Here is a 20,971-nt window from a genome sequence, read left to right on the forward strand (position 1 = left end):
CTAAGCCAACCTCATTGTTGCATAGTTCTATCAATTCCTTCTTTATTTTTCCTTTTCATCATGACCTATTCAGAAATGATTATTCAGTTTTTTCAGTTTAAATTAGAGAATTTAGTAATGAAGACTTCACTACACTATTTCTTTGATTCATCTAGCATTGATCAATAGAAATAACAGAAAGGTGATCAGTAAGAAACAATAAAACTTAAACACGTTATATTGCACATATTCATTGATTATTAGTGGTACTAGATATGCATACTTTAATTTCCTAGCTTCTGGATCTCCTCCAACTAGCCCAAGGCAGAATGAAAATGACAAACAACTTATCTCCCAAATAACCAACAAACTGAAAATAGGCATGCCTCCATGAACTTTTTATTATTAGAATCGCGCATACTCCCCAGAATCCCACAACAAATCCTACTCCGATACTGACAAAGAACCCCATTTCTCCAAATTCCCTAGGAGAAGAATGATAAGGAGGATCCTGATGAAGATCAGGTTCTTCTTCTGTTTCATCCTTGCATTTGTTTTGCAATGGATCTCCACAGAGATCAGGATTGCCCGTGTATATCGAAGGGTCATTGAAGGTGTTAAATTGGTTAGCTGTGGGAACTCTACCTGACAAGTGATTGTGCGAGAGATTCAAGTGAGTCAGTAATGTTAAGCTTGTCATGCCTGCTGGGATGGTGCCATGGATCTCATTCCTAGAGAGATCAAGAGTTTCCAATTGTCTCAACCTCTCAATTTCTTCAGGGATCTTTCCACTCAAATGATTCATGGACAAATTCAGGGTATTCATCCTGGAAAGATTTGCCAATTCTTCTGGTATCTCACCAGTTAAATGGTTGCCTGAAAGGATTATGCCATTCACAAGATAAAGATTATCCTTGTATAAGAGATCTCTCCCCTTGGAGAATACGTTCAATTGACCTTCATAACGTTGAGATTCTGGATCCAAAGTCATGCCCTTCAGATTTCCAAAACAAGACGGGATATTTCCAGAGAGATTGTTGGAACCAACATCTATAAAATGAAGTGATGTCATGTTGCAGAATTCCCTTGGAATCTCTCCTTTGAACATGTTCGATCGAAGGCTCAAGGCCAACAACACTGGCATCTTTTCTCCTATCCAGGAAGGAAGTTCTCCTGAAAATTGGTTGTTCCCAAGATCAAGAGTGATCATTGAAGAGAAATTTTGGAAACCAAGAGGGAACTCCCCAGAAAGATGATTGTTACTTAGCATTAAGAATCTGAGGGAATTAAGAGTACTTAGGGTGCTTGGGACGCGGCCAATAAAACTGTTGTTTGACAGGTCTAATGTGTACAAAATTGGTACTTCGTCCCAAAAATCAGGGATTTCTCCAGTAAGATGATTATTCGAGAGAACCAAAGTTACCAAGTTGGTGATTTTGCTAATGGACAAGGGAATGGTTCCATTGAGAGAGTTTTGAGAAAGATCCAAGTCAGTCAAATCTGGATATCTGTAGCCAATATCAAAAGGAACAGGTCCTGAAAATGAATTGTTACTCAGGCTTATCGAGGCTACATTTGAGGACCAAGATGGAATTGGACCTTCAAAAAGGTTAGACATTAAATAGACAGTGGAACCAGGCTTAAATTTTAGAGTAGTTGGCACTCTGCCCTTAAGTTGATTATAACCAAAATCCAGTTCTTCAAGTTCCCAGTTCATTTCCCACAACCAATCAGGGAGAGTATCTGAAAATCCAGCACGCCTGAACGTTAAAGTTTGCAATTCAGTAAAATGTCTGATCCACATAGGAAATTTAGGACCAAATCGACATGACCTGAACTTGAGATACTGGAGACTAAAAGGAGGAATCCACTCGGTGTCAACGTTTGCAACCAAAGGAGGACTAGGAGGTAATGAGTTTGAGGATATATACAACTCCTTCAAACTAGTCAAGTTTGTGAAGTGAGCTTCTGTGATGACACCCCACCAATTATTTTCAAAAAGGTCTAGGACAACCAACTTTGAAAGTTTCCCTAAAGTGACTGGAATTTGTCCACTCATTTGGTTCCATACAAGGATCAAATACTCCAATGATGACAAATTTCCAATCGAATCAGGGATCATACCAACAAATGAATTCTTCCATAACTCAATATACTTGAGATTTTTCAAGAATCCGATAGAATCTGGAAGAGTTCCACCCAATCCAGCATTATATCCCAAGTTCAGCCTCTCTAGCTTGCTTTCGTTGCACCTAGAAAGACCATCGATGAATTTGGTTATATCGCCTGTGAAATTGTTTAGAGAAAGATCCAATTCTCTTAGGTTGCACAGATTTCCCAGTTGCTCATGCAACTGACCCTCCAGAAAAGAATTCCCAGATAAGTCAAGTGTCTGGAGTGAAGTCATGTTTGCAAGTTCAATTGGAATAGCACCTCGAAGAACATTCGAGTTCAAATCAAGATAAGCAAGTTTTCCAAGCTTAGATAACCAAGATGGGAATAATGAGCTGAACCCATTGTTCGAGAGATCAAGGACTAACAGTGAAGAGAGATTGAAGAACTCAAAAGACAACGGAAGATTTGAAAGCATGCATTGTGGCAAATGCAACTCTAGAAGGGAAGGAATCATATTGACAGACTGAAGCCAATGGTTCTTCACCTTAGACAAATCCACACTACCTAAATTAAGATACTTCAAAGATTGAAGTCCAATGAGCCATTTCAAGTTGTTAGCAAATGGTTCATTAATTGAGTAACTACTAAGATCAAGAAAATGCAATCTTGAAAGATTTCCAATGTGAGGAGGAACAGGTCCACCAAAACCAGCATTCGACAAATTAAGGTATCTCAATTTTCGAAAAGATCCAAAGAACTTTGGAATTTGATTCCCTCCAAAGTTGTTTGAACTCAAATCAAGATACCTTAATGACTTTAAGTCAAGCAAAGAAGGACTAATTACACCACCAAGTTCATAACTTTGATATCCATCACCTACATCATCAACGCGATTAAAAGTGTTACGTAGCTTGATCTTGATTACATTTCTTGTTTTTTTATGACACACAATGCCTTCCCATTTACAACATTCATCTCCAATCCAAGAAGAAAGCCTACTCGAAGGATCGATAAGACCTTTCTTGAGATTAAGTAGAGCTTCCTTCTCTATTTTTATACAACTAACATTAAGATTATTGTGACAAGAAATGAAGCTGATATTTAGTGTGTAAAGAAATGTGAACAGAAAAAACATGAAAAAATGAGTTAGATGAAGTATATTCATACTAAGTGCCATGTTTGTTTTATGATGTTTTTTTAAGGAGCTTTGCACCAAATGGATTTATAATGAAGATAGTTAGGACAAGAAAATAATCAAGATAATGACATTCCAAGTTGGAGTACCAGAGTTTGACTTAGGTGCAAGCAAAATTGAATATGACATGAGAAGTTGTTAGGTCATGCGTGAACAAAATTCTATATTGGTAGTTAAAAAGTAAAGAAAGTTGCATATATATTAATGGTGTGACTTGTGAGACCTTAAATGAAAAATCGTGTAAGCTTGATCCAAAGCAGATAAAAATTACATTTTATTAAGAATATCTTCGAGTTATTTTAGTGTAGCACAACATAATGACATAAGGGTACTTGAGAAAATATAGTACGGGGTTGATTTAAATGGATAAATCACTCTATCTTAGAGTTTTTATGTCAATTTAACACAACAACTTGTATCAAAGCCAATAATTCGACAGGAATTATATGAATTTAGTCCAAAACGAATAATATCATATCATATTAAAACTATCATTGGCCGACCTGGCCTAACAGTGTCCATATTAGAAAGTTGGCAAAGACAAAAAAAAAATTAGGTTATTCTTCCCATTTGTTCTAGTTTTGGTGGACAGAGTTGCATATTGCTGATGGAGAGTGGCTAATATCACATGGAATTAATCAAGATGCATGAAAGTTGGCCCGATCACAACAATAATAACTTTTAAAAAGTTCACTTTATATAAACCTTGACTCACTGGTATCACTTTATATAAAGTATGCATACTTTTTCTTCTACTTTTTTTTCTTCAACCCCATTTGCACGACCAAAACAAAAAAGATAAAAGAAGATACATTGCATTGCAGAAAACCAAAAAAAAAAAAAAAAAAAAAAAAGGTGAAATTTTCAAAAATATACCGCTTTAACATAAATTATTACGCCACATAACATAAGATACAATATTATATATACAACATTATATCAGGAGAAAATATTATACATATATAATATATCAATCTTATATAAAAGGTGTTTATATACAAATATGGACTAAACCGAGTAACAAACTCAAAATATGAGCTACATGACATAAATATTTTCTCCCACTAGACAGCATTTTGCCAATCAAAAATGCCCTATTTCTTGAGTCACTGAAACCGCGTAATCTTTTTCAAAAAGAAAAGGTAGAAACTTTTTAGAATAGATGTCCCACTTTAATTTGTGGTCAAAAGATGGGGAAAAAAAAGAGAGGAAAAGATATAACTTGAAGAAACTAGTGATTTTTTCCCCTTCAGTGTGTGTTTGAAATAACAGAAGGTGTACTGTTGTGAGCTGCCATTGCATTTGCATTTTCTAGATTTCAATCAAAGCATAAACATATTTTTTTTCCATAGCTATTCGTACAAAAGTTTACATCAAATCAATAGATGTATGATATGTGTTCGCACACAAAATTTTGACACTTAACCATAATTTTATTAATTAACATGCATGCATTCTCATCTTATTATTAGATCGCTTAAATTATAGTGATTTATATATGATATTGTGTGTAATCATCTTATGCGAATAAATATTTACCATTTACGAATGAGATTAATAATTACAAAATCCACATGTTGAAATTCGGAATTAATTGAGACACTCCAAAATTGTTTGAGCTCAAATCAAGATATCTCAAAGATTTTAAATCAAGCAAAGGAGAATTGATTTCACCACCAAAATCATAACTTTGATATCCATTCAACTTATATTAATAGTGTGAGATCTTTTATTTGAAGAAAATCATGAAGATTTTGCTTAAAGTGGATAGTATGATACAGAAATAGCTATATCATAAGTTATGAAAAATATCAAATCATAAATTATTTTGATTTCCTACTCCAATTTTGAATTAATCTTACAGCACAACCCCATTATCACATAAGGAGACTTTTCTTTCGGGTTACTTACCAATATGTATATGCAACAAAAAATATTTTTAACAAAATGACAGTTTGTATATGTAATATATCAATATGTATATATAATGTATCGATATTATATAAATAATATATATTAGTGTATAGAGGATGTATAATAATGTATCAGAGATGTATATACAACAAAATACATTGTTGATACAATAAAGCTATCATTGTACATCGATTTTTTTCAATCCCAACCAACTCAAATATTTTTAAAATAGTTTCAAAATTCAGATATGAGATCCTCTCAATGTTTCGAGTCTTTTGATATACTATTCATCCGAAATGATTCAAATTTGTGGTATGTCAATTTTTAAAGTCGAGCTTTGAATAAGCTTTAAAAATGGAAGCCAGAGATGGAAAGAAGCAACGAAACAAGGAAGAAGAAGAAGAAGGAGAAGGAAGAAAGGAAGAAGCTAATAATAATTGGAAGAATAAGACAGCAAAAAGGAAAAACAGTAGCGAAAAAGCACTATTCATAAATTAGAAGTGGTCGAATGAACATTTTATGTAGTTAATGATAATTGAATTATTTTGAGTAAGAAATTTTGACCCAATAGACATTTTGCCTATTTTTTCCTTTTCTTTCTTGGGTTAATTATATAAAAGGGCCATTCGGCTATTTTATTTACCATTCGATCATACCTTGTTCTTCCTTCAACTTTAGCCATTAATAGCTTTTTCTTCCTTCCTCCTCCTTCCTTCTTCTTCTTTCATGATCAATCAGTCATTAAAGTTTCAAAAGTTTGATTTAAAAATTTGATGTAACACAAACGTGAATCATTTCAAGCAAATTATATATAAAAAAAAATCGGAACATCGAGAGGATTTTATATCTAAATTTTAAGATTTTTTAAAGAAGATTTTGAGTATATACATAGGAGAGTGGCGAGCTAGATGGAGAGGGAGGCGAGGGAAGTAGTCATGTATCTCAGATACATGTGAATCACACTAGATACATGTATTTGTATGTATCTGGTGTGATTCACATATATACATAGGAGAGTGGTGAGTGAGATTTATTATGTATCACAGATTACACCTAATTTTGACTCATGTACCCAAAGATACATGTATATGAATGTATCTAGACACACCAAAATCTTGTAAAGTTTATATTATTGTGAAGCAAAGTGTATCTAAGTAATTAGTTCCCTTCTTTCCAAAACCGAAAAGGAGACTACTTTCTGAACTAGGCCCTTACATCCTAATCCAAAGAGAAACTTTCACATATAGCATACAAAAAAATCATATTTGTATGTTATAGCAAAGTTTGCATAATTGCGCTCCATAGCAAACATATATATGTATAATTCGCTATACATATACAATTGAAAGCTATGTTTATTTCGCTATACATATATACAAAAAGAAACAATTGTATAATTCGTTGGCTCCTCTTCAGATTTGTATAATTTCGCTGGCAGGCCATTTGTATAAATTGTTGTTAGCCTCTCGTTTGTTGACAAAAATATTTGTATATCAAAAATCGCTCTCTCTTTCGCTTTATATAAACATAAATTATACATTATACAAACATAAAACTGGGCAGGGGTATATTTTTATTGTATAATTATAAGTGTATAGGATGAATATATATGTATTTGCATGTGTATATACAATTTTCTCGCGTTTTATACAAACAGAAACACAATTTATACAATTCTGTTGTATAAAACGAGAAAGGGAGAAAGGCAAAAGAGAACTGGGCAGGGGAATATTTTTATTGTATAAAGCTTTAATTTGTGTATATAATCTTTTATATAAGTGTATATTGGGAATATGTATATAAATGAAAAATAGAATTTGTTGTAGTTTATGTAGTGTTATTGTGAGTTGTATAAGTATATGAAATTGTTGACTATTTTTTCGAATTTGTATATTTATACAGAGCAGGTTCATCCTTAGTTTAGATGTATGATTATGTATATAATACGTATATGTATATGTCTATTATTTTATGTTTGTCAATTGTATATTTGTATAAAGCTTTAATTTGTATATAAGTATATATTAGGAATATGTATACCAATGTTGATTCACAACGACATGGGTGTTAGAGTGTATATCTAATCCGATTTCGATTAAAAAGATCGCGACTTTTTCCTTCAGAAATGAACCGGGAAGCTATATCTCCAGAAATCTCCGCGAGAATCATAGCGGCAGCTCCGCAATACCAAAGGGCTTGAAATTGGAGAAGAAACAATTTAGCTAGTAGAGGCTTGTACTGAGATCGGGTGAAGGAGAAAAACCTATTAATAGCAAATTGATCGAGAGATTTGCTCCTCAATGAAAATAAATGAAACTGTAGCTATTTTATTTATTTTAAATTAATAGTTGTCATTATGTACAATTTTTCCTAAATCCAAATTCTAAGGCCCAATGTTAACCTGCCGACAACTGCGCGTACAAGCACGCGCTGAAACGCTTCCAATACTACTTTTGGGATATAACAAACCTTTGTTTGCCGTCTTCCATCAATCGATCAAATTTTTTTTTTGCGTTTCCGATGTATCTTCCGATGCATTGCAGTTCTTAAACTCAATCGGAATTCAAGTTCCTTTCTCCCTTCCCCTACAAATTCATTTTTTATTTTTCAGATATTCGATCATCAAAGTCCGTCAGGCGAATTCCAGCTCCGATCACATTCCGGTGAGGTTCAATTCTCCTTGTGCTTCTATTTACGGTTTAATTTCTCATGTGGTCCATAATTCCATGTATGTGAATTTCTTATGTTTAATTCCCGTTATTTTTCATTGCCAATGCCTACAGTTTTGTCGAATTCAACGATCCAATGGATTTGATTGTTAATTGTAATTGAATTCATATTTCTCTTTCCGGTTTTTGTTGACCTAATCGATGTTATGCATAATCCATGAATTATAAATTTGTGAAATTTTATTCACTACTTGTATTTTCTTAAAGCTATACCACTGTACAGTTGGATTTTTTTGAAGTGTTATTACATTGTTGATAGTTGTAGAAGTTTGGACTTGCGTGGAATTATGTATTAAGTAACTAGTTATCGGATATGGACACGTGTGTTGCACGTGTATTTCGAGAGATTTAGTAATTTTGCATAATTACCTAAGATTATTGAAACATGCTATGTCACAACATAAGTAAAGCAAAGATTTCATGAATGTGGTAGTTTGTTTAACAATTTGAGAATCCAGCTCGAAATAAGCCAGTATGAATTCTCGAGTAATAAAACAAAAATAATTCAATGTTGTCACTATTGCAACTCTAATGGTTATATACCACAAAAGGAAAAAAAAAATTGGAAGTGAAAATTGTGTTGAAAGTGATAAACATTCTAGACTATTGATCATGATTAGATAGATGCACAAGCATCAAAATTAAATGTAGTCTGACACTAAATTGAAGCATTGCTCATGATAGGAGAGTGATGAAAAGAAGAGGAAATTGATAGTTACATTTGGTTCAAACCTAATTAAGCTATTTCTAGCTCAGCCGCCTCCAACTCTCTCTATGGGTCAGACAACTTCCTTAAGTTAGCAGATATCATACTGCTCCCGCAAACGGTGATGTCTCGATTCCCATTGGTCGATGTGCTTTCCGGAACTAATCCTTGTTCAAGTAAATCTTGAATCAGATTCCTGAAATTTACACAAATTATTTATAGAGTGAGTCCATTTTCTACCAGCCTCTTAATTCAATAGGAAAGTAGCTTTTTGTTATTTTTATTAGAAATTTGTAAATCAATCTTCATTTGAAGTTAAAGAAAATAAAAGATCAAACCTTTCTTTAAGGCAATCCAAAACAAAAATAAAAATTATTTCTTACAACTCGCACTTATTCAGAACCCGATAGTTATACTTCTTCTAAACAAATGACATTCCTTTCTCTTCCCTTTACTTATATTCTTCCTGATCTTTGCAAATGGAAAGACTAATTACCAAAATACACCTAAACTCATTATATGATTATGAATTAGATTGGTTTTATTTAAAACAAAAATCATAAGAAAATAACCCCTGCGTTTTTGGAATTTTTCTATAGGTGTAAGAGGAACAAATTATTTAGAGGATATGACATTTTTTTATAGTTATGGAGCAAGGCTTTTGAACATCCTTATATACTATCGGAAGAGCATACATCACTTCAATTAAAAATTTAGTATTATTTATTGTCTTGACCCTTAACCTTTATATTCATCTGTTGCTTGAAAAATTCAATTATATGCTTTAAATAAGTTATTAATGTGTTAATTAAATTGTTGCCATTTGGGATTTGCTCAGGAAAAACAAATGGGCAGTTTCCTTTTTAATTTAACATGGAGATTGTGGGCTTTAAATATAGTGAATGGATGGAATGAATGAAAGGAGAAAATCAAGAAAATAAAACTTAATCAAATGACTACTGGACTTCATCTAAAAGGTAAGGAAATTTAGAATGTCATAACTTGTAAAGAATTAAATGTTGCGTGGCATCCCAACTTAGGATAAGAAGTCCCACATCGGCAAAACAAAGGAGAGATGTTGGGTATATAAATAAGCATGCCTTACACCCTAGTGACACGTTCTAAAGTCATGCGGCCCTAGGCCCAAAACGGACAATATCACAAGCAGGTTGGGCCGTTACATGTTGGACTTCAGATTCTAACTTTGTGTAATTAAAATATTTATTGTTTTATTAGATATTTAGTCTGATTTTGTTTTAGTGGAGGGAAGAAATGGTAATCCAACTTGAGCTTCCTACTTTGAGTATGATATATGTATGGTATATGATACTCTGATATGCTATACACAAGCATCAATTATAAATGTTCAAAAATGATAAATGTGAAAACAAGAAATTCAACTGTATCTGTTCAAGGAGTAATTTCTCGAAATTCAACAGGAAACATACAGAAGGTTAGCTGATAAGCAGCAGGAAGCTATTGTTTATCTGGTTTAGTATTGAATGTACTAAATGCTTCTAAATTTGGATTTACGTTCTGGATTTTCTTTCTTCTGCTGATTAACTTTTTCATATGAAGGTGTGAGCTGGCCAGAATAGATTGAAACACGTACTGAGACATAAAAGGCGTTTTACAATGAGGTGTAAGGTTCCTTCGCTGGTAGATTTATGTGTTCAGACAGCAGTAGATAATGTGAGATACCTTGGGGATGTTGGTGAAACAGACACTCATCTACTAGAGCGCATTTTGCCTCACTGTTCTCTTGAACAATTAACACATGTGGAGAATTCGACAGAAGTAAGAAACTCTATGATTAGGTTATCCTCTTGCAGTGTTACATATCAAGTCCATTTTTAATGCTCAAATTCTTCTTTCAGGGAAGAGATCTCAGTCAAGTGACTGATAGACTTTGGAAGAGGTTTTACCAGATTGAGTTTGGTGACAAGAGCATCAATCAGGTGGTCGAGAGAATGAAGAAAGTGAAAGTAACATTTAAATGGAAACAGTTATATGAGGTGATTTATCATATCATATTTTGTTTTTACTCCCTTGTTATGATTTATGATATATGTTTAGTAGTGGATCACATCTTCCTCTTATTGTTGTTACCAAATCATTCTACATTACAAAAGGGTATATCAATTTACTTGCAGGCGAAGACAGAGGAAATGGAGGAAACTCAACAAAGGTCATTCGAGAGAATCAAGGAATTGTACCAAAATGAAAATGCCAGTATGTGCTTTACTTCTGTTTCTTTGTTCTTTAATTTGTATTCCGAGTAAGTGGTACCATCCTCTAGTTTTAGTTGAGGCCATAATAAGCTGTCATATATTCAGATGCTGATCTAGACTAATTAGGCTGTTTCCTTTAACAACAATGGGAAATTTTCCAATTACCTCTTAAAGGACTATGTGGGACTTGTAAACTCGTATTACAGAATTCAGTATCAGCTAGGGAGTTCCAAAAATCCTGCTCAGAAATTTTTATTTGGTCTTTTATGGTGATAGGTTGTATAATATGTTTTTTCATGAGCCGAGGGTCTATCGTAACCTCACTACCTTCCAATGAAAAGGTAAGGTCTGTTTACACACTACCCTCTCCACACCCCACTTGTGGATTACACTGGGGTATGTTGTTGTGTCGTCATGATCATATATGACTTTATCTAGTTCTTGAAACTTGTTTAGTTTCTCTTTTTATGGAGATATGTTGTGAGTTACTATTACTATTGAGATTGAATCTTTGTTATCTGTGTGTAGAACGGCAAAGCCGACAAGTTCGAGTCTGCACAAAGGTTCCCCCTTCTAGCAATAAAAGAAGCTTTTATGGTAGGCTGCATGTTTTCTTTAGATACCTTTTCCTATCAAACTAATCATGTTATGTTAATTTAGAATGCGTGGTAATTTTGTTCCTGATTAAAGAGGTAACTTGTAGGTAGTGGACTTGGTAGCAATTTTGGCAACACAAAGAGTCCGTTGATGAAGAAGGCAAAAATAGAGTTTGTCAACAGGTAAGTTTGGCCTCCATTAGAACAATTACATGGCTTCAACATTATTTTATTCATGCAAATGCTCTCTCTTCCCCACTCCATACTGAATGGTCTTTCCCAGTTTTTGTGCTTGTGTTCTTAAACCTGTCGTCCACTGTCACTACCTTCATGGGTTACATCGAATGTGGATTCTTGGTATATGCCGTTTGATTGGAAAATTGTGCTATAAGATATTTTAACAATTCTAGTTCTAACTAAAGAAAACAACTGCTGTTTGTGTATTATTTTTTGTGTTATTTGTGCTATTTCATTTGCCTCTTTGATATAGCCTCTATTTTCATATTGATCACTCTCTCTTCCGCTGTTTCTTTCAGTCGAGAAGTAAAGAATTTAGCTGCTATGAAGAATAAGTCTGTGCAAAGAAATCATAGGTAAAGACATACTTGCAGTTGTTTATACTTGACCATAATCCATTTTATTCTTCTCTAATCTTCCTCTCTTATTCCCCCCCAATTTATTCCCAGCCAAGTTTCTTCTATTAAGAAACCAGGTGGTTTAGTTTCTTCTCAAGAAAGAGGCAGAGGATATGAGCCTGACACCGCAGCAGCTAGGCGTGATTCCTCCACATATCCTGACACCGCAGCTAGGCGTGGTTCCTCCACATATCCTGACACCGCAGCTAGGCGTGGTTCCTCCACATATCCTGACACCGCAACTAGACTTGGTTCCTCCACATATCCTGACGCTGCAGCTAGGCGTGGTTCCTCCACATATCCTGACACCACAACTAGGCTTGGTTCCTCCCCAATGGCTTTGTCAGCAAGATCGAAATTTACAAGCCGGTGGGAGAGAAGTTAGGCTGGCATTTTATGTATCAAAGTTGGCTGTTGAAAGAAAATGCTGAGTAGTGTGTTTTCTGCTACATGAAACCGCTGTTCTGTAATTTTTATAAAACGCCTGAAAGCGCAACTCTGTAATTTTCATAAAACGCTTGGCGTGCTCCGTATATCATACTTAACATCATGCTAAATCCTTGATTCTGCAAATAGTGCTCTTGGATTTGTTGTTAAGGTGGATATTCGGTATTCGGTTTTGTAAACAACCCTTTGGATGTTATACTCTATTTAAGGATCGAGTCTTCTCGGGTCCTCTTAGTTGAAAAAAATATTGGCTATTGATACTGTGATATTGTCTGCGTTAAGCTTTTACGGTGGTTTTTCAAAAGGCCTAATGCCATTGGAGAATCCTTTTCAGCTTCTGATGTGGGAATTAGTTTGCACATCCAACAATCTCTTCCTCGAATTAAGTTTCACAATCCATCACCATTTATGGGCTAATTTGGAGATTAATTATGTGTAACTCGCATCATTCTCCTACTACTTGTGGGCTGTGGCGAACAAAGTCTGTTGTTTTGCCTGCGTCTTCCATCTACAGGTAAAGGTACTGTATCGACCCAATAAACAACGGGCAAAGGTAAAAACAGCCACACCGTTACGCCATAACTCCACCATCTTCCATCTTCATTCGATATCAATTGTTGGAACAAAATAACCCATATTATATTAGTATATGTATATGATATAATATAATTCATTTTTGGACATTATGTATACAATAAACAATAGATTATATGTATCCATTACAAATATTATTTATACAATAACAATACATTATATATAAATGCGGTTATTTTAGTTGAATTCTATTTTCTTATCGCTAGTCCAGTTACATTAGAAGCCCCAACTTAAAAATGGCGTCATACAGTCCATGTTGCGTATACCATATTAATACTACTCTTTTAGACCTTTATAAATTACATTATTTGTTTTACACATTTCCTTTATAAATTACATTATTTGTTTTACACATTTAATATGCGTAGAATTGAATATACGGTACAAAAATTCCAAATTTTCAGATATTCGAAAATTCATTGTACTAACTGATACCCAATCCAATTCATATATTTTATACAATCCATAATTCAAAAACTCAAACCAAATATGATTTGAATTGCCGAAACTAAATCCGAGATTTATTTAACCCTCCACCTTAAGCCGGCCCTCGGACCAACTAATACATTATTACATGCAAAAAGAGCTTGATGTTTTGTTTATCTACAAAATTATCCTGATGTAACGTCTGAAACTGTGAACAAGTCTAGTCACCTGAACCAGCTAACCTCCGCCTGGTGGCGTTGGAGACTGATACCTGACCGAACTTATCCGTCTCAGCTGAAGGTGATCGATCTTGAAGGAGCGTATAGTGACGCAACCATACACCAGTATACACCTGAAAAGAGAGAATTAATATCATCTAAACAGAATAAAAGGCAAAAAGGGACCAAGTTAAGTTACCTGTGCTGGTCTCATTATCTTGGTGTCAGGATCGTCAAGGGACTCGCGCCAATGAGCTAAGTAACCAGCCATGCGAGGGATTGCGAATAAAACCGGAAAGAACTCCGTGGGAAATCCTATTGCCCTGTTACACAACTATGTATTACAGTAGTCTACATCATTCTAGACTAAGTTACGTAAAGATTCATGTAACTATGCATACCTGTAGATTAAACCAGAGTAGAAATCGACATTCGGGTACAACTTCCTTTCTACAAAATACTCATCTGAGAGTGCAGCTTTTTCTAGAGCAACAGCAACCTGAAGATAATATATAAGATATATGAAATAGTGGATTGAACATTTTAAAGCATGACATCCACACAGAGACGAGTAAAGCTCACCTCAATTAAAGGATCGTGGCCAACAATGGAAAATACTTCTTCTGCTAGCTTCTTAATCACTTTTGCTCTAGGATCATAATTTTTGTAGACACGGTGCCCAAAACCGGACATCTTACGCTTCCTAGAGTAAAGGAAAAGCAAAAAGAAGTAAAAATGGTTAAGTATGAATAGAAAATTTTCTTTATAAAGAAAGATGACTACCAGAAAATGATGCACCTGTTTTTCACGCCCTCAATGAACTCTGGAATATTGTCAATACTTGCAATCTCGCTGAGCATCCTGAGCACGGCCTATAAACCATTTTAAAACAGCATGGTATGGTGCTACAACCAGCAAGTGATTTGTGACAGGGAGAGTGTGCTCATTATATTTGAAAGCTCGTGTAAAGGAAATTTCATCGTTTTAGTACATCGAAGTTGTACCTCATTTGCACCTCCATGAAGGGGCCCATACAAAGCACCAACCGCTCCAGCTATAGCTGTGTACACATCAACACCGCTGCACAAACATTGGGGTATCAGTAGGCTAAAACTTCTAAGCTTTTTGATAGTGCTAGAAAAGGCCTACCTTGATGCAAGATGACGCGCAGCTGCTGTTGAGCAATTCATTTCATGCTCCGCATGTAAAATGAAGAGAATGTCCACTACACGAGCAAGTCGAGGGTTGGGTTTGTAAGACCTATTACCTCTGCATGTTCATGGAGCAAATTGTTAACTTGCCATCCAGATCTTACACCAATAAACAAGAATGTCACAGACCACTACAGTCATATTGTCTCACTGGGTAAAGAAGGAACAATAATTGCTTTTATCCAATTTAGGCATAGCTTAAATTTTCTTTCCAGCTGGAGCTTGATATCAGAGAGAATAAAGTTGAGAAATAGAACTTACAATGAATCTAGCATGTATAAGAAGTTCTCTGCATAAGAGAGGTTGTTGGATGGAAGAACAGGTGGCCTTCCAGCCATCCTCAAGTAGGCAGCTGCAGCAATTACAGGTGCCTGCAAAAATTCAGTTAATAGGAGGATGGATTAGTGCAATAATGTAGACAACAGCCAAGGTCATACACATCAAAAGGAACATGAGTTCATGATTTGACTATTCAGCAGTTTAAGCAACCAAGACAAAGTTGAGGAAAAGCAAATAGAAATAACCTTTCCAAGGATGCGAACTATTTGTTTATCCCTCACTTGTTTTGAATTGTATATATCTTGGCCCTGCATCAACATAAACACACATGATCAGAGTCGCAGAGGAAGAGGGGCATGGAACAACACAATTGAAATCACAAGCAGCACACTTTCTAGTGTTTCCTTACCCCACTACTCCGACTACGGGACTAGACTTCCCATCCTTCAAGAGAAAAGTAGTTAGCCAGCAATCATTTGGTCCATCATGCTAAAAGATATACAAGCTCTAAGATAAAAGATACCTAATTTCTAAGATATCTACCAACAATGGCTTGACCTCCTTTATGTAGGAGTAGGAAGCGTAATAGTTAATACAGAGAAGCCTAAGAATAAAAAACATAACGTTACATGGCCCACCATTCTAAAAATCGTAAATCCTTAACCCGACACAATTCTATCAAATAAAACTAATGACACACTTCATTCAAACAGAGCCCCACTAACATGTGAAGGAGCCTAACAAAACAAAAGACACGTAAAACTAAATATGTTGTTGGGATGTGTAAACATGTGCAAGTAGGTGGATGAGCAGCTTGTAGTCAACTTACAAGCAGGTAAGTACGCTCCTTGTAAGCATTTTGCAAGCACGTGCAAAAGCTACTTATTGTTGTTCTACAAGCAAGCTACTTGTAGGCATAAGTGGCTTGTAGGAAGATGGGTAGGCAAATTTAACTAGGAAGATTTTGTGGAAGTGGAGGTAAATGGTACTTTCTTGCACATGTCACTAGGCATTATTCGACTGCACGGCGTTGAAGGTCTTTACGGCAGGCATGAGTATCGTTCCTCCATCCACCAGTCCCCATGTCCTGTGTGGGATTCCATGTCGGGCTAGAGCAAAGAGGAATTCTCCAAAAGAATTTCAACAAAGCAAGACAAGAAACACATGAAGCCTTCTATCAACCTTCTTAGGTCCCACATCAGACATAGAGTCGACTTGACTGGTGGATGAAGAAGGAAGGATACGCAAATCCGTCGTCAAGATCTTCAACATTGTACAGTCGAATAATGCCTGATGACATGAGCAAGAAAGTTTCATTTACCTCCACCTCATTAACGTTGTACAGTCGAGAATAACCGAGAATAATGCCTGATGATGACATGAGCAAGAAAGTATCATTTACCTCCACCTCATTGGCTCATTCCCACTTAACCATATTACCTATCAAAGTTTACCATAAACCTTCCTAGTTAAATTTGTCTATCCATCTTTCCACAAACCTACTTACAGAATGCCTACAAGTAATATGCCCAACTACTTGCAAAACAAGTAGCCTACTCACCTGCTTGCAAAATGCTTAAAAAAAGCTTATCCACCTGCTTGCAAATTGCCTACAAGTTGCCCACCCACCTACTTGCACATGCTGTCACATGCCAACAACATATTTAGTTTTACGCATTTTTTTTTGTTAGGCTCCCACTCGTGTTATTTCACTGGGTATGTTGTTAGGCTCCTTCACATGTTAGTCGGACCCAACTTAAATGAAGTGTGCCATGTTTCGTTTTTATTACGATAGATAGAATTGTGTGCTCGAATAGAGATTTACTATTTTTAGACAAAATAAGATTTTACTACTTTTAGAATGATGGGTCATGTACAATAATATTTTTTATTCTTAGGTTTGTCCATATTAGGCTTCTTACTAAAGGAGGCCAAGCCATAGTTAGTTGATATCTTAATTAAGGATCTTTTATCTTAGAACTTGTACATCTTTTAGCTTTAATAAAATGGTTGTTTGCTAAACACTTCGCTCTTATTCTTCTCTTTGAATCTTCTCTCTTGAATGAATGAAAAGTACGATCTCTTAGTCGGAGCAAGGAAACACTAGGCAGGTGTGCTTGATGTGATTTCAATGGCTCTCTAAGTTTATCAAACTTAGCTTGTTGCAACTACAATAGTTTTCCGATCTTCTTACTTAACAAAGCATGTAAATCTATTAGTAGAGTAGGACTTGTTCCTAAATTTGAGGGCGTATAGGCCAGAGGGTGCAGCCAGAGCCCATGTTTGTCGGGAAAAGTTGTGCTTGATCCAATTTACTGCTTAGACCGACTTTGGCAAACCATCCTTCGGGTTGCGAAGCCGGGTTTGTAGCAAACTGTCCAATAGAGTACGCTAACCCCAGTCGTAAGAAAGCTATTGTAATTCCAATGTTTGATGTCTACCTATCAATGGTCACCAGCAAGACGAAGTGCTAAACCAAATTATCTATAAACTACTTCAAGATAAGTCCAACTCGTGCAGCAAAATTAGAGCAAGTGTTGAACCAAGGTCTAACTTGTTCTCCATCACACCCTTACTTGAGTGATGTAACAGTATTTTAGCACTCATTCAATTTGTCGCCCTCCATTATAGTTGAGAATCATAACCTCTTACCGACAAATTCAGTATTGAAAAAGGACTTCAACACCCTGTCCCCTCCACCCTTTGTTCTATGAAGATGAATCCCTGAGAAGGCCAGGGGAAGCAATTAAAGCTATAGATAAGAGCTGGACAGAAGTAAGAAACTATGTTCCAGTCTCTTACTTGTAAAGAAGCTCAGGCGTCGGCCAAACAAGAGGAAGGCCAAAAAAAGATCACTAAAGAGTTCAGCTTGGTCATAAGGAAACGTTTTGTCTTTACCAAACAGTAAAACCGTCATTAGAAAGAACGGTCAAGTGGGGCCAAGGAGGAGCAACTTAAACTATCATATGGAATATGAGCATTGGTTACCAGATATGGCTTCATCTTCTTTTATCTAAACATTCAACAAAAAAATAATAAAAGTTATCCTAACAAATCAAAATGAGGGAAAAGAACATCCAATGCAACGAATATATGTAAAGCAAAAACAGATTTTACTCAGGCAAATGTATTGCCTGCAGATTCACATATATGCAGAATGTGCTAGTGAAATACAGCATCACAATAAAGAGGAAAAGGGGGTACAAAAGCAGGGGACTTCAAAATTTTACTTGCCCTAAGAGCTGGATTGGCATCAGGATGAAATACAGAGAGAGCACTCATAGCACTAACAAGAACATCCAAATTCAATGAATACATGTAAAGGAAAAAAAAAAAGATTTTGCTCAAGAAAATATATTGCCCCCGATATATGCAGAATGTGTCAGTTAATACAGCATCATCACAGCAAAGAAGGAGAGGCGGGTACAAAAGTTGGGAACTTCAAAATTTCACTTACCCTAAGAGCTGGATTGACATCAGAATGAAATATAGAAAGAGCACTCATAGCACTAACAAGAACATCCAATGCAATGAATACATGTAAAGCAAAAAATAGGTTTTGCTCAAGCAAATATGTTGCTTCCGGATATATGCAGAAGGTGCCGGAGTAATACAGCATCATCACAGCAGAGGGGGAAAGAAGGGTTCAAAAGTTGGGGAATTCAAAATTTTGCTTACCCTAAGAGCTGGATTGGCATCAGGATGAAAGATAGAAAGAGTGCTCATAGCACTAACAAGAACACCCATCGGGTGAGAATCATGAGGCATTGACTGTATGATATCCTGCAACACAAGATTACACTATTATCTCAGCTACTCTACACTCAAAACCATGATTCACATTGAAATGATTATGAAATCGCAAGGAAATACATGAAATGTGGTCTGACCATCTGGAAAAGTATATCTCAGACGCATAATATATATGACGAAGCGTGATCTTAGGACAATTTGGTGGAACTGGGTTTTCCGTTCGACACTCTGGGCTCTCCTTTTATACAAGGGAAGGCACTGAATGCTAACATTGCAGTTCATATATAGCAAAATAATCAAGCTCTCTAGAGCTAAGTTCAGACAGACAAAAGTCTGAAGAAATCTATTTTAGCCACTTGACTCGCCTGGAACAACAATACCTGAGACCAGCAAGCTACCCGATGGGACGAATAAACAAACATGTCTAATACGTACACGCCCTTGGTTTTTCAGAAGCTTCATGCTTCAAGGGGTGACACTTCTAAGATAAGTATAGCAAGAAATGTACAACAAAGAGATTGCAACCCGTCTTCTAAGATAATGAACAGCGTTTGAGAGTGGAACTAAACCAATATCCTAGCACACAAATTAAAGCTTTCTTCGAAGATTAAGATATGATCATACCAAAACTCCTTGAGGGACTGCTGAATGATGTGAAACTGCAAACTCCCAGTCTGATAATTGGTTCTCAGATGGTAAATTACCGTACACTGCATAATTCAAGTAACGCGGTTGATAAAATATAAACCAACTTATGAAGCAAAACTGTGGAGTAACATAAACCAGCTTATGAAGCAGAAACTGGGAGCAACAAACTCTTCTAAAGATAATAACAAGAACAATCACTGAAATTTACAAAAAAAGGAGTTCAAGAAATCTGATTATGCATTAGAAGTGAGCCTTAAGAATCTGATTATGTAAATTTCATTATAAACACTTACTTAAAAGATAAGCCACTTCTAAGAAGGAACTTCGCTCAGCCAACTCTTCAATCGGGTAACCTCGATACCTGAGAACCCCTGCATCACCATCTATGTAACATATTGATGAACGAACGGGTGCAGTGTTGAGATAGCCCGGATCATAGAGCTTGATACCCTTATCATTGTATCCAGTAGTTATCTATATAACAAATTAACAATTATATCAGATGTAACACTCTTCCAATAAAACATAAGGATGATGGAGGAAACACATGATCCTCGTATAACAAGAAATTTTTTCACAGAATAACTGAACAACCCCACACATTGGTATTTGGTAGCCCTTAAAACTGCAACCATACATATACATGTCGTAAAAACCAAGTAGAATAGCTGTATATCAAAACTCCTTAAAGAAACTCGAATTCTTTCAAGGACTAGAGCGAACAACAGCTTGTTTGGATAGTTGTTATTTAGGTACACTGTATCGTTCAGCGGTCTGAAGAATAAGCTCACGATATTATTTTTAAAAAAGTATTGTACTGGGCAGAGCTTACAATATTAAGATAACACGCAACCACACCAAATCGATGTTACAATTTGCAGATATGATCCTGTCAAAATAGTAGAGTACGGAATACAACTGATATATAAAAAAGTTGTGCAATGGGACTTTCAATCATATTTAAACCAACTACACAACGCAACAAGCAGTAAAATTCGAAAAAATAGAAGCTTACTTTCTTAAAGTCGGTGGCTTTAACAGTGCCTTCCTCGGTAACCGGAACCTGATACTTCTTACCGGTCCTCTCATCGATGATTGTCAAGGTGCCTTTTAAATTCGGTGGCGGCGACACGGCAGCGGTCGATGCAGATACAGAGGAAGTTTCCAGAACAGGGGAGGAGGAGGAGTAATCGGCGGCGAGATGAGCTGTGATTACCGATAACCGACTTCGAGCAACAGCTGAAGAATTCCCGCACTCCATTATTGTTACTACTAAATAAATTCTTATCGGTTCG

General features: G+C 35.7%; 3 protein-coding genes across 7 annotated transcripts; 1 reads left to right on the forward strand and 2 right to left on the reverse strand.

Annotated features, from left to right (window-relative positions):
• Positions 1-271: 271 nt before the first annotated feature.
• LOC125839200 (receptor-like protein EIX1) lies at positions 272-3,262 on the reverse strand. The gene has a single exon (XM_049518173.1). The coding sequence runs from the start codon at positions 3,257-3,259 to the stop codon at positions 272-274; it is 2,988 nt and encodes a 995-aa protein (XP_049374130.1). The 5' UTR covers positions 3,260-3,262.
• Positions 3,263-7,658: 4,396 nt separating this feature from the next.
• LOC125839296 (uncharacterized) lies at positions 7,659-12,813 on the forward strand. 5 transcript variants are annotated; one of them, XM_049518279.1, is made up of 9 exons: positions 7,817-7,866; positions 10,078-10,142; positions 10,217-10,435; positions 10,516-10,653; positions 10,792-10,870; positions 11,398-11,466; positions 11,573-11,648; positions 12,002-12,058; positions 12,152-12,813. In XM_049518279.1, the coding sequence occupies exons 3-9, from the start codon at positions 10,274-10,276 to the stop codon at positions 12,483-12,485; spliced, it is 915 nt and encodes a 304-aa protein (XP_049374236.1). In that variant the 5' UTR covers positions 7,817-7,866; positions 10,078-10,142; positions 10,217-10,273; the 3' UTR covers positions 12,486-12,813. The 5 variants fall into 5 exon arrangements, with proteins under 5 accessions (XP_049374235.1, XP_049374238.1, XP_049374236.1 ...); XM_049518282.1 differs by lacking the exon at positions 7,817-7,866 and adding an exon at positions 9,477-9,615; XM_049518278.1 differs by lacking the exon at positions 10,078-10,142 and having other exon boundaries at positions 7,659-7,866.
• A 686-nt stretch (positions 12,814-13,499) lies between these two features.
• Positions 13,500-20,971, reverse strand: LOC125839292 (citrate synthase 3, peroxisomal-like). Its single transcript, XM_049518271.1, has 13 exons — positions 20,692-20,971; positions 19,970-20,150; positions 19,653-19,738; positions 18,954-19,058; positions 15,521-15,583; positions 15,258-15,367; positions 14,935-15,054; positions 14,790-14,865; positions 14,584-14,657; positions 14,368-14,488; positions 14,187-14,284; positions 13,985-14,108; positions 13,500-13,919 (listed from the first exon to the last, which is right to left on the reverse strand). Exons 1-13 carry the CDS (start codon positions 20,935-20,937, stop codon positions 13,788-13,790), a joined length of 1,536 nt encoding a protein of 511 aa, XP_049374228.1. The 5' UTR covers positions 20,938-20,971; the 3' UTR covers positions 13,500-13,787.

The sequence above is a fragment of the Solanum verrucosum genome, unplaced genomic scaffold (assembly GCF_900185275.1).
Source record: "Solanum verrucosum unplaced genomic scaffold, falcon-dt-bn FXZP01000170.1, whole genome shotgun sequence".
In the NCBI taxonomy this organism is placed as follows: domain Eukaryota; kingdom Viridiplantae; phylum Streptophyta; class Magnoliopsida; order Solanales; family Solanaceae; genus Solanum; species Solanum verrucosum.